This window comes from Podarcis vaucheri (assembly GCF_965113315.1).
Source record: "Podarcis vaucheri genome assembly, chromosome: 5".
In the NCBI taxonomy this organism is placed as follows: Eukaryota; Metazoa; Chordata; class Lepidosauria; order Squamata; family Lacertidae; genus Podarcis; species Podarcis vaucheri.
Genome location: NC_138763.1, coordinates 18,132,283 through 18,146,033, shown reverse-complemented (window position 1 = coordinate 18,146,033; position 13,751 = coordinate 18,132,283). Strand labels below are relative to the sequence as shown.

The following is a 13,751-nucleotide window of genomic DNA, read 5'->3' as shown; positions in this document are numbered from 1 at the left end:
GGAGCAATCGGTCTACTACTGGCCCCTATCAACTTTCCACGTTTCTGTTCATAAGCCCATTCTGTCCTGTTTTCAATCTGTGACTCCTCCTTTTAACCATCATATTCAAATGCATATCTTATTACAAATTTTATCACATGATGCATAACTAAAGACAGCGTGTGCATTTGTAAATGCATTGTATCCCCCTTAAACACTTTTTTTTAAAAAAAAGCAGAGAACCATATCACACATTTTGGAGAAATGCAAAACCAAGTACATTTTGCTGTGCATGATGAGTCCTGCAGGAGATATGGATCAGGCTGATTTTGCATTGCAGTTCACTGAAATTGAATTCCTCAGGGATCCGTATGTGGTCCTATCTTATGAAGGAGGTGGAAACTAAAGAGCCTGTTTGTAACAGATACTCAGGCACTTGGCAAAGAGAAACCCCTTCATTTAACAATAACGTAAAGGCAGAAAATACTTTGTCTCCCTTGGGTCATTCCGTCTGCCGAATTACACATTTCCATACAAATGTAATGCTAATCTCAGAGGTAACATAGAACAGCTTCTCCCACAGATTTTTTTTTTTAAGTATTATCAATACATGTAAATGAGACAGCTGGGAAAGCGCTTCGTATTTAAAACGGCTTGTTTGTACTTCACTGGGGTACTAAGAAGGATACCTGCAAAACATATTTCCTGAAAGCAAGGGACAGCAGCTTACTCTTGAGACAACCAAAATACTAAAGTATGTATCAGTGTGGCAGAGAGTGAAATTGTGACCACATCTACAGTGGTGCCTCGCAAGACGAAATTAATTCGTTCCGCAAGTTTTTTCTTCTTGCGAGTTTTTCGTCTTGCGAAGCACGGTTTCCCATAGGAATGCATTGAAAATCAATCAATGCGTTCCTATGGAAACCGCCTTCAGACCAGGTCTGGGGACAGTCTGTCCCCCGACCTCTTCTGAAGGCTGGGGGGGGGGACAAGGGCTTTTCTTCCCACCGCCAGCCTTCAGAAGGCTGTTCTGAAGGCTGGCAGTGGGAAGAAAAGCCCTTCTCCCCACCTCCCGCCCCGCAAGCTCCGGGGACAGGAGCGCTTTGCTGCCGACCGCCAGCATTTTAAAAGCCCCCGCTGTCCCGGGGCGATTTTAAAATGCTGGCGGGTGGCAGCGAAGCCTCCGCTGTCCCGGGGCGATTTAAAAATGCTGGCGGGCGGCAGCGAAGCCTTCGCTGCCGCCCGCCAGCATTTTAAGATCGCCCGGGACAGCGGAGAAGTCTCCGCTGCCCCGGGGGCTTTTAAAATGCTGGGGGTCGGCAGCGAAAGTTTCGCTGCCACCCACCAGCATTTTAAGATCACCCGGGACAGCGGAGAAGTCTCCGCTGTCCTGGGAAGGCAGGCGGGAGCAAAGACTTTTGCCCCCCGCCGGCCTTCAGAAGAGGTCCAGGACCTCTTCTGAAGGCCGGCGGTGGGCAAAAGTCTTTGCTCCCGACCGCCAGCATTTTAAAAGAGGTCCCCGGAGATTTCCCTATGGGCTTTCTTCTTGCGAAGCAAGCCCATAGGGAAATTCGTCTTGCGGAACGACTCAGAAACGGAAAACTCTTTCGTCTTGCGAGTTTTTCGTTTTGCGAGGCGTTCGTCTTGCGAGGCACCACTGTATTGCTACAAACCGCATGCAGACTCCAATCAAGATACAGTTTTGTGCAAAAATGCACAAGTAGCCCAGTGGAGTGGCGGGAGATCTACACAGTGGGGTTGTGGCAAATTTCCAAGCACAGGAGCTTTGCCTCCATAGACACACACCCAATGAGAGTCCAAAACTGCAAATAGTTGTGCTGACTCATTGCAGAGAGAGAAGCAGTACACAGTGCAATACCTCTCTGTGCTAATATGTCACTGGAAAACTTGAAAGCCTTGTCATTGCCTCATTTGCTTGCAAGAGGGAGGAGGGTCCAGTCTGTGAATTACACTAGAAACGCCGGCAGATACTACCACCTGTGACGTTAACATATGAGAGTGCTGGAGGTGAAATAGTTAAACAGGTTAGCCAATCAGAACTCGGGGGTGGAGTCAGAGGGACTATAAAACTAGCTCTGGGAGGGGTGAAGGGGGAGTTTGTAGGGAGTTGGGTGGTTGGTTGGAGTGGGAGTGAATTGGGATAGAGTCTGTGGGTAGATTGAGTTAGTGCAGTGAAATAAGCTGAGTCAGGAACAATTAGGAACTAGGAAGACAAGGAAATATCTGAGAGGTGGTTTAGTGAGTGAGAGCAGGTAGTGGAGGTTATACGTCTGGATAGGCAACCCATGATTGTAATGGACCGATACCGTTTATGAAACCACACGCTTGTTAAACTGCAATAAATAAACAGAAGTTTATGTTCCAATTTAATCCTGACCGGACTCAGTATTGTACCAGGTAGGGCCTGGGTGGTGGCAGTGAGAAATAAAGTGGTGGCACAGGGGTCAATAGACGGTGAAACGTCCGGGGACCCTGTGTGATCGCCACACCACCATTCCTGCTTTGAAAAATGTCCTGGAGCCGCACTTCCTAGTATTACAGCTGCAGTACACTGCTGCCATAGACCCACAACTCCTGCCAGTCCAGGGAATCTGCACACAAATGCTGCTCCTTCGGCTGGGTTGGGACAATCACCATGGAATCACCTTGCAGAGCCAGCAGGAGGGAGTCTGTACCAGAGAGCAGTCCAGACTCGGAGGCAGAAGCTGAAGCAGGAAGGTAAGATTAGGGAGGCCAAGAGGCAGAGGTGAGTCAGGCTGGTGAAGAGGCACGGGTGTCTCCCACCCCCTGCTGTGACGAGCTCCCCTCTCCCCCTGGTCTCCCAGAACTAAGAGTGGCGAGAAGAGGGCGGAGGAGAAGTTAGTATCATGCCAGTGCAATTTTTTGGGACTCTTAATCTCATGGTTCTGGGTTCAAGCCCCACGTTGGGCAAAAGATTCCTGAATTGCAGGGGGTTGATCTTTCATGGTCCCCTCCAAGCCTACAATTCTAGGATTGTACCCAGGAATTCTCCTCTTATACCTAATTTTTCCTTGCCAACGAACAATTTCTAGGCCCCTCCGCCACCTTGCAAAACTTGTTAAAGACTAAAGAGATCATCAAACAGGGGAAAACAGGTGGCAACAGTAGTCAGGCTAAATACATTTCACTGTCTTGAGTGATTTTGAGGGACAGGAGGAGGTCTGACTCCATGCACAAAGAAGAGCTGTAGTTTTTCAAAAGCAGTAAAGAATAAAATATACAAACGGGGATTGTTTGAAGACAACAGTAAATCAGAGCTTTTGAGAGACCATTCTGCTCTCTGTCCTCCCTTCTGCCCTTGCCGGCAACTGCTGTCACCAAGAAAGGGAACGGCTTTTGCATCCACCCACGTCTGAACAGTGGGGGCTTTTGATTCTGCCAATGAAACTGTCTATCACACTCAGGAGTCGTAGAATTTGTCTGCCTGAGAGTGATCATTCTCAAGATGTTTGCATGCTGGGACTTCACAGTTGTCCAGATAAAGCAATTGATGGAATAAGCAAACCGCAGACATGCTAACGCAGAGCAGGCAGGAAGGAGATCCCAAGCAGCTTTTTCCATACAGGCAGGGACCTTAAATTAACACATTCTGTGTAAAAATCTGTTCTCCAATTTCTCAAAAGTTTTCTTCTGTGAAAGAGGCATTTATTTTCACCTGTTTGCACTGTGCTGACCTCAAATCCCTTCTTCCCCCCAGTATGCCAAAGCACCTTACCTGCTATCTCACCTGGTAAGCCATTTCCAGACCCTCCAAGTGTCCCCATTTTCCAGGGACTGTCCCGGATTTACAGAAGCCACCCTGGTTTCTGATTTGATCCCAGAATGTCCCACTTTTTTGGGGACGTCCCTATTTTAATTGGAGAAATATTGGACGGTATGGAGTTATGCAACCCTCAAGCTAAGGAGATAAGTAGCTATACAACCTTTAGAAGACACCTGAAGGCAGCCCAGTATAGTGTTTTTTTAAAAAAATGTTTAATGTTTTATTATGTTTTTATATATGCTGGATGCCACCCAGAGTGGCTGGAGCAATAATAAAATGATGATGCTGATGATGATGATAATGATGATGGAATAGGACGTCCCTATTTTCATCAGAGACATAGGAGCCAACTCCTAAAGCCCAAGAAGTCTTCACCCCACCAATAAAATATTTGAGGGGGCCAGGCCCCCCAAAACTGATGGGCATTGCCATTCAAATGAATAGTGTGCACAGCATCATGTGATTGATTTTGGGAGGTGGGCCTGATCACAGAAATGTTGGAAGGTATGTAATTTTCTTCTCTTTCTTTATGTTTCCACACCCCTTTTTTTTATTCAATGCCTCCCAACTTCACCTGAGGCTAATATTGACGCTGATGCCACCCCAGGATCATTCCAGCGCCCCCCAGGGGAAGTTATGTTGGATATTCTCTCTGTGTGCGAGAGAATCATTTGTTCCAGAAACAGAGAAGAACAGAGAAGTTTCAAGAAGCAGCAGAAGGCTGAGATTGTTTTGTCTATGCAAGGACGTTTTCTGTGGGAACTGTTCTTTGGACTTCTGCAGTGAGACAGGAAGTACTGATAACGGTTCTGTGTAACTTGTTGCAACTTGTTGTGAATCTCTTGTTTGCGTCTTGTGGTGAGAGAAGCAGAGAGAGCGCCTTGGGATCTTGTTGTGGATTCTAAACATGCCTTGACCACAGCATTGGTGAATGTCTGTATATATTTGCTACCAATATGCTTTTATATGCCTGTCAAGTAAACCTCTACACTTGGCTGAATCCTTATGGCGTCCATGAGTGTTTATTGCCGACTGTGTGTACCTTCAACCCCAAATACGCTTCCAAGGAAGGAGCTGCATTGAGATGTAACTCTGCTGTGTATGGATACTGGCACAGACGCACAGTCAAAGTGATGCCAGACCCAATCCTTCTAAATCATGGGTAGGCAAACTAAGGCTCGGGGGCCAGATCCGGCCCAATCACCTTCTTAATCTGGCCCGTGAACGGTCTGGGAATCAGCGGGTTTTTACATGAGTAGAATGTGTCCTTTTATTTAAAATGCATCTCTAGGTTATTTGTGGGGCATAGGAATTCGTTCATTGTTTTTTTTTCAAGATATAGTCTGGCCCCCCACAAAGTCTGAGGGACAGGGGTCTGGCCCCCTGCTGGAAAAGTTTGCTGACCCCTGTTCTAAATCATTCACCAGAGGTTGATTGATTGATCCAACACTTTGTTGCCCACTTTGGGAAACACTGCACCAAGGGTTGCTAGCATTTTTCTCTGCTGATACAGCGGTACCTCGGGTTAAGAACTTAATTCGTTCTGGAGGTCCGTTCTTAACCTGAAACTGTTCTTAATCTGAGGTACCACTTTAGCTAATGGGGCCTCCCGCTGCTGCCGTGCTGCCGGAGCACAATTTCTGTTCTCATCCTGAAGCATATGTAACCTGAGATACCACTGTACTTCGTTAACACCTGCCCACCAATCAGAAATGTGGCACCTGAAGTTCCCTGTCGCTGCATAGGGAAAGGGTTGATACTATGCTTGTTATGCCACTGTTGCGAGATGGAGAAATAATCAGTTGGCAACCCTGATTTCTGCTGCCAGCAGCTGGCAGCACTCCCCAATAAGCAGCTTTGTGTACCCACTGGCAGATCTGAGGTTTTCATCATTTCATGTGAAGGAAACCCCCCTGCTCCCACCTCCTGCCAATTCTTTTTTCCATGGAAAAGCCGGCGATCGCATAAACGATTGAGCAAGAGCCCTGCAGGTGATCTGAAAGTGATCTGTCAGTGAGGAAACGACAAGTCGCTTGCTCCGTTGAAGCTCAGAAACGAGACCTCTCCTTTTCGTTTGTCCAACGGAAGATCTTTCTCTTTGCAAAATCAAAGCAGTGCATGCAGCTCCAAAACGAAGCTGACCGTGAAAAGGGTCCGTCACCTCGTCGAACCGCCTGCCCCCCCATGTCTTGCTCAAAAAAGAGATGCAAGCCACGTTCCTCTCATTTCCTGCCAAGATACAGTCCGCTATATATGGATGCCGTCAGCTCCCATTAGCAGAACGGCTGGCAGAGGGGAAAAGGGCAGCTCGTGGAAGGCAAGCTATTGTAATCACAATCACCTCAATTAGACCCAATTTAAACCACAGGCCTGACATGCTACAGTAATTAGAGATCAAAAGCTTGGCCTGTCAAGCTTTTGCTGCTTCTCCGCTCTCTTACAGAGGTGCAGGTTAGTGCAAGAGGTCTTGCAATTGTACTACTTCTACACTACAGCGGCAGATAAGGCCAGATCAAAGGACATACGCATCTCCTCCCTGCACCCGTCAGCACCCATTCCGAGAGAAGTGACTTGTGCTGGTAGAATAGCAAGGAATGGAACAAGAACCCATGGAAGAGTCAGCCAGGGTGCATGTCTCTGTCTGTGTTGATGCTCGTGGGTACATGCATTGCTTGACATTGCAGAACTTTTGCTAATAAACTAGCCGTAGTCATTTGCTTTTCATACCTTGAGCTCACTGAGATATTCTGCTTCAGTATGGAGCATTATTCTGGAAGGGCCGGCATCCGTTTGTCTCGGGAGACAATGGAGGAGTGCGCCTTTGGGGGTAAAGTCAAACTCTTGGAAGGTTGCAGCCGCTGCTGTGGCTGCAGAAACCGATATGGGAGAGACATGTTTTGGGAGGGGTGTAGCTGGGTGGTAAGGCCCATGCTTTGCGTGCAAAATGGGCCAAACTCAACCAATCCCTGGTATCTTCCAGGTAGGTCTGGAGGAAACCCATCTGGAAACCCTGGAGAGGAACCAACACTGAGTGTAGATCTGAGGTTGGGAACCTGTAGTCTTCCAGATATTGCCTGCCATCATCTGTGACCATTGGCCAAGCTGGCTGGGTTTGACAGGAGTTGGAGTCAAACCACGTATGGAAAGCCACAAATTCCACATACCTGATAAAGACAGTACTCAGCTAAATGGGCCAACCATCTCACTCACTATAAGGCAGCTTCCTATGGTGACATCGACATTTAAAGCACACTTAGGCCACTCTTGTTAGTCATGGCTTCTCCCGAAGAATCCTGGGAACTGTTCCAGGTATGTATGTTAACACTGGTCTTTGTTGACCTCCATTCCATGTGGCTCTTCCCTTTGAGCTGGCTCCACTTTCAAGATGTGGAGCTTCTTTTCCTGCAAAATCCCAGGTTTGGGTAGTCTGATCATGTTCTCTTATTTAAATTCTGTCTCTACTATCTCACTGCTTCTCTCTCTGCGCTTGAGCACCTAAGTTGCCTCCAGAAGCCTTCAGTTCTCTTCTTTCTATATCTGTAGGGAGAAGGCTTTAGGTTTCCATGGGCTTTGGCACAGCACTAGTCCATCCTAGTTGTGATTAGTCTCAAGGACTTGGACCAAAAAAACAGACGATATATTGAGGAGCAAGTGAAAACTCACCAATTAACAAATTCTCAGCTGGAGAGGAACTTCTTAAGAAATGATGTTCAGTTGGAAAGACATCCAAATTCACATACCAGACCAAATTCATATCCCCAAAACAGATAATTAAACATGTTAGCAACATCCCTACTGGTGAGCAGAGTTTTCTGCCTAGTACCTCACGCAGCTTTCTTGGTTAGAATCGCAAAATTATTGTGACGCCAATGACTGGCTTTGTTCAGATTATGCGTATGCAGCTTCCCCCATTTTATTCTTTTAATGAATAATACTATTTTCCACAGAAACGTAAGCATCTTCGACAACAGTTTGCTTGTTCCCTTTCCACTTCACAGGCAGGATCAGGGAAAAGCACATAAAGAACAGGAAATCAGGAACTGTTGGCTGAAAGGTCCCCAGGAGGCAGCATTACTGAAAAGTCAGGTGCTACCAAACCAGAGTTTTTGTGGGCAACCTGCAACCTCTCAGCCTAGACTACATTCAGATTTGGGGAATACTGTGTTGGTTTCCCTGATTATAATAGTGCTTCTGTTCTGCTTGATAACATTTATTTCACACTGCAGAACCTGTTGTATTATGGGGTTGTGGCTTTTGGACCAGTATATTGACATGTCGTGCTAAATTTCATTCAGCAACCAATGTCATAGGACAATGGCACTACTACTGCACCACTTCTGTGTAGGCAGCCCTGTATTGGGAAGTTTTTAACATCTGATGTTTCGCTATTTTTTAATATTCTGTTGGAAGCTGCCCAGAGCGGCTGGGGTATAAGTAATAAATTATTATTATTATTATTATTATTATTATTATTATTATTATTATTATTTTGTTCCCCCATGAAAGCCAGTATTGTGCCCCAATTTTTGTCACTTTACTCACACAGTTTTCCAGGTTAAGGGGTCTGCTGGAATCAAATAACATGGAAACGAGTGCTAAACACGTGCTATGTTCCATCCTTTTCCTGGAAGTGGCTTTTACGTTGTATGAAAACTCAGATATCGTGAGGAAATCAACAATCAACAGTTAGGGGAACGTCAGGGAAGTGGTGTAAACAGCCACATGAATGCCACCTTAATTTCATACAGGTGGAAAGGAGGAGAAAACTGGTAGTAAAGGATAGAAGAAAGTGAAAAAAATGGAGTCAGAGAAAGAGAGACAGAGAATGGGGGGCCCCACCAGCATGCAACCTCTAAGTAAATGCAGCCCTATGCAGAAAGGTGGGGAGCCCACCCCTCCCCCTTCTGCTTTACAGGCCGAGCTAACATTTTATCCTTTTAGCCGGTTGCCAGAATCAGACGAGGCAAAGCCAGCGAAAAAGCATAATCCCATCACTTGCACTTGGACTGCTCAGAGACCCATTACTGAGTGACGGCAGAACAACAGCATCACTGCCTTTTAATTCCACGGGCCGTAAAAGCTTCCTCTGAGGATAGTTTGAGAGCAAATGGCACCTGTGGGCCTTCTGGGCCTAACAATTCAGAGCAGCTGGACCAGCTCCACTCTGAGACTGATGCTCTCACTGTTCGTTAACCTGCCATCCCACACGAGGCTACAGCGCTAGCTCAGGGGCACACTTCAGGTTTGGGGGTTGTTTCTGCTTTTGTTCCAGGCTGGTCTGCTCCTCTGGCTTTTGCAACCTTTGAAAATAGATCCATGCCGTATTTTTTTCCCTTTTTTGTGTGCTAGGTACAATCGAAAGCAACCATTTATTTTCATACAGGCTGTCACTGGGCTTCACCTGTGTGTGTGTTTATAGATTACAAAATATAACACCGCCATTTCCTTCCCAGACTCCTCTCTAATTACACTTTTGAAAAGAAACAGGCCTCTTGAGCTAAAACGTGCCAACTGTCAGGGACGGGCTGGACCCTGAGGAGTGGGTACCAGGAGGGTGGTCCCCCCCCCTTTAATCCCAGATGGAAGCCGTCTGACATCACTAAGTGCTGGAGATATAGCACTCTGCCTATGTTGAAGGCGGTTTACCAGTATTATACGCCCATTTCTAGAGCTGAGCCTTGCCACTGAAAATAGGTTCAGGGTCTACAACGTGGCGAGCCCTGGCTCAAAGTACGTCTTGCTTTTGAAACAAACCTATGATCAAAATGTGTTGGGATTTATGCTTGGTAGATTTCTGGTTTTTGCAACTATCAGAAGCACAGGTCTGCCCTTCTTGGCATTGGATCAGTTTCCTTAAGACCCGCTTGCATCTCCAGAACCACCACTTGGAGAGTAATGCAAGTACAGGGCACCTCCCAACCGAATCATGGCATTCTCCATGTACAGCAAAAAATGCAAAAACATGCAAGTTTGTTGTGACTGCTCCAGGTCAGAAGTGTTGATCCACAAGCCTTGGGGCTTAATACAGCCCTCCAGGCCTCTCTATCTGGCCTAAGGGGCACCCCTAAAGGCTATACCAGGCATAGGCAAACTTGGCCCTCCAGATGTTTTGGGACTACAACTCCCATCATCCCTAGGCTAACAGGACCAGTGGTCAGGAATGATGGGAGTTGTAGTCCCAAAACATCTGGAGGGCCGAGTTTGCCTATGCCTGGGCTATACCCTCTCCAGCCATGCCCCTCTTCCCAGCCCCCCATTGCATTCTCTTTTGCATGGTGGGTATGTGTCCTTGAATTTTTGCTAATACTTCTGACGCATCTGGATAGAGAGTAGAGAGGAGTATGTATGAGAGTATATAGAAACCAGCCTCCTGTGCATTGCTCTGCCCACTATGCCTCCATCCCTGGCCCAGGTAGTCCCCAGAAGTTTGTCCACAAAGGGATGTGTCTCTTAGGAAGAAACATGTTGCCCATCCCAATAGGCTCTCCTTGCTCTGATCTCTCTTTCCGCCCCTTTGTTTTCTACCTCAATGATGATAGGAAAGGCGATCTTTCCTAACAACCCTAAAGCCCTTCAGGTCACTTGAGAACTTACCTTAAAAAACTCCTGCATCCTCATAAAATCATGAATAGTCAGCCTGTTTTCAAGTCGTTCTGTACTTTTCTCTCTCACAGAATCTTCAGCCATGTTAAGCAGCTGCTTCCCAATAGCAGCCATGGCTTTTTTTGACCCAGGAAATGTGGTGCTCGTGCTTAATTTGCTTTTATCTCAATCAATACATCTCCAAAGGTGGTTCTTTGCTCGGCTTTGATGTCCTTTCAGAATTTAATTTCCTCCAGAATAATTTGTGGTGAGCAAGCCGTCTCTGGAATGTCAAAAAGGGTTTGGATGGACAAGAACCAAAAGGACAAAACACGGACTTCGATCACAATGCTCTTGTTTTTATTTCTCACAGGTTGCATGTGAGCTCTGGAATGCTGTATGCGAGCCAGGAAAACGTAAGTGGCTTTCTCTGACGGTAAATAGAATCCATCCCAGCAAATTTATAACCTTTTACAGTTTCTTCCTGGAAATGTAACAGAAGCTGTTCACCTGGAGAAAATCCATTTTGCTTACCTTGTTTGCTATTAATGTGCTATTTATTCAGATTAAAATCCCATTATCTTTCCCAACCACACTTGATTAGCTCCAGCACTCCTTTTTCTTGAGTGCAGAGTGGAGGCTATAGGCATTTCGCAGGACTGCTTCGAGTAGCTGAGTTTCCTTGAGTTTGCAAGCGTTCCTTAGCAACCTTGCACAACACTAGCTAACTGCCCTTTCCACCCCTCCCAATTAGTGGGAGAAATTGCTTAGCTAGGAAGGATCTGTTGCAGCAAGCTGGGAAAGGAAGCCCACCTATTTGATTTAAAGACTTGGAAGCCGTTCAGAAGAGCAAAGGGCCTTGAATTCTGAACAGGTGCATGCACACAGACAGGCATAGTGCTTGCGCAACCCTCATGAGCTGCTGATCGGCATGGTTGTTATAGAGCACTGAGCGGGATCCTGGCAGTAACACAATTATTACTAATTTTAGACCAGAGGTGAAGACCCTGTAGCCCTCCAGCTGTCCCAGCTCTCATCACTCCCAGCCAACATGGTCAATAGTCAGGGATGGTTGGAGTCCAGCATCATTGGGAGGTCTATAGGTTTTCCATCCATATTTTAGTCCACCTGTAGTCTGTTTGCAGAGCGGAATACGACCCAGTACCTCCTATGTTGTATTTGGTCTGGTTTTGCTTTACTCAGAAACAAAAGGAGATGGAAGGCCAGGAGAGGTGGAGATTACTACTATAGTAAATTGTAGCCGCCATGTGCAGTCTCCTTCCACCCAACCACCCCAAAAAATCTCACATATGATGAGCCTTCTGAGCAACAGTTTGGCTTCTTTGGGGCTTATTTATATATGGTACATCCATTAGGAAACTCACATGAACCACTGGGTGCCCCCTTAAGAGGTTGCTGGACCAGAACTCCCATCATCTCTGACCACTAGTCATGTTGGGTGGGGGTGATGGGAGCTAGAGCCTAGCAACCTCCAGAGAGCCACATCCCTCAGTCTTTAACCTATTTCTGACCTTGGTAGGAGAGAGAGAGAGAGAGAGAGAGAGAGAGAGAGAGAGAGAGCGCCCCAACTACTACAGAATGCCTTCCATCTGTTTGCAAGCCTTAATAAATAATAACAATAATATTATTTGTATGCCGCCCATTTGACTGGGTTTCCCCAGCCACTCTGGGTGGCTCCCAACAGAATATTAAAAACACCATAAAACATCAAACATTAAAAACTTCCCTAAATAGGGCTGCCATCAGATGTCTTCTAAAAGTCAGATAGTTGTCTATTTCCTTGACATCTGATGGGAGGCCATTCCACAGGGAAGGAGAATGATGTCATTGTCACAAGCTTGATGACCACTGAATTTTATCAGTCCCATCACCTGGCTGAACATGGGATTCAGCACCAGACTAAAGACTTCTGGGGTGATGGGTGGAAGAATGGGATTTTTTTAAAAAAAGAAAACATTTTGGTAGATTTACCTCTATCTGTTAGTCAGTTGGCACTCCACTGTTCCACTTCCAGGTGCTGCAAGATTATTCTGCTGTGCAGCAAAACATAGCCAAGCTTAACACTGGGCATTGAGAAAGGATTGACAATGCAGCTCTTTCTGATGGCTACGTCCCCGTTAAACAGGAATGCTTTGATCTTATCCTACACAATGCATCAGATACTCCAAATTATACTAAAATCACAGGCCCCTTTCATTGCTGTCACCAGGCCTAAAAACTACCTTTAAAGGCTAATCCCTTTTCTGCTGCCTCTAGAGCTGTGATCAATTTCTGTCCTGCTGCTGAGAGTAATCCAAGGCTTTGTAGATGTTCACAAAACAAAAATGCAAGTCAAAGCTTTACATAGAGAGGCTGCTACTGGGCTATATCCCCATGAAACCAAAACCCATGCAATCAATTTCTTCTTTAAAATTTCTTTTACTGAAGTTTGCTGCTGTTCCGTACATAGGGAGCTACCATTTCCTCTTCTAGCCTAATAGTGTTTCATTTTATTGGTGTTCTACTAATAGCGTTGGCAGCAGCAACAGCAGATTTCCAGGTTCTCAAGGCAGAGGTCCTTCACATCATCTGCTACTGAACCTTTTTTTACTGGTGGGCTCTGGGTTTGAATCTTGGAACTTCTGGGAGGAAAGCCTGCACACTTATCATACGTATAAAAGGATCTGGAAAATTTTGGCTCTCAGTTTCTCATTTTTTCAAGGCTTAAATTCAGTTATCCCAATTTTTCAACATTTTGTGATTTAAAAACAACCTCATCAAGGTTCATCAGCATTTTTGTGCAAACTTCTCCAGATAACTTTTTATATGCAGCTTTGACTCACGTACACATTTTTTGCAAGCATTTTCCCTGATGCAATATATTTTTGTATGTTAAATTTTCACCAATGTCTTCACTTTTATGCACACTTTCCCCCAATATATTCATTTTCGTATATTGGCTAGAGAACTGTTTTTGAAGGATAGCTGTGTATCAATTTATGTAGTTTTGTAAACTGGTAAGATTCAGCTTTAAGTGAATACTGGATTGATTTTTTCTCTCTACTCCTAGTCCCCACCCTACAAACTAAGGGCTAACACCTCCATCTCAGAAAGCAGGGGAGAAACAAACCTGGACAGGAGCTCCCTTCTAGTTCTCAAATAGAACTGCAGCTGCTATTCAAAATACAATAAAATATTACTTCAAAATCATCAGATCAAACTTCAATCAAAAGCAGAGATTTGTTGTTGTTTAGTCGTGTCCGACTCTTCGTGAACCCATGGACCAGAGCACGCCAGGCTCTCCTGTCTTCCACTGCCTCCCACAGTTTGGTCAGACTCATGTTTGTAGCTTCGAGAACACTGTCCAACCATCTCATCCTCTGTT

General features: G+C 45.7%; 1 protein-coding gene across 4 annotated transcripts in view; it reads right to left on the bottom strand.

Annotated features, from left to right (window-relative positions):
• The window catches only part of WDR49 (WD repeat domain 49), a 107,756-nt gene extending 95,235 nt beyond the window's left edge, over positions 1–12,521 (bottom strand). For 3 of the 4 annotated variants that reach the window (XM_082223986.1, XM_082223983.1, XM_082223985.1), the window contains exon 1: positions 10,379–11,724. In XM_082223986.1, the coding sequence (XP_082080112.1) occupies positions 10,379–10,501 (123 nt within the window). In that variant the 5' untranslated portion in view covers positions 10,502–11,724. Of the gene's footprint in view, positions 1–10,378; positions 11,725–12,358 lie in introns of those variants that run through there. The other variant, XM_082223984.1, reaches the window with a different exon arrangement.
• Between the last annotated feature and the right edge of the window lie 1,230 nt (positions 12,522–13,751).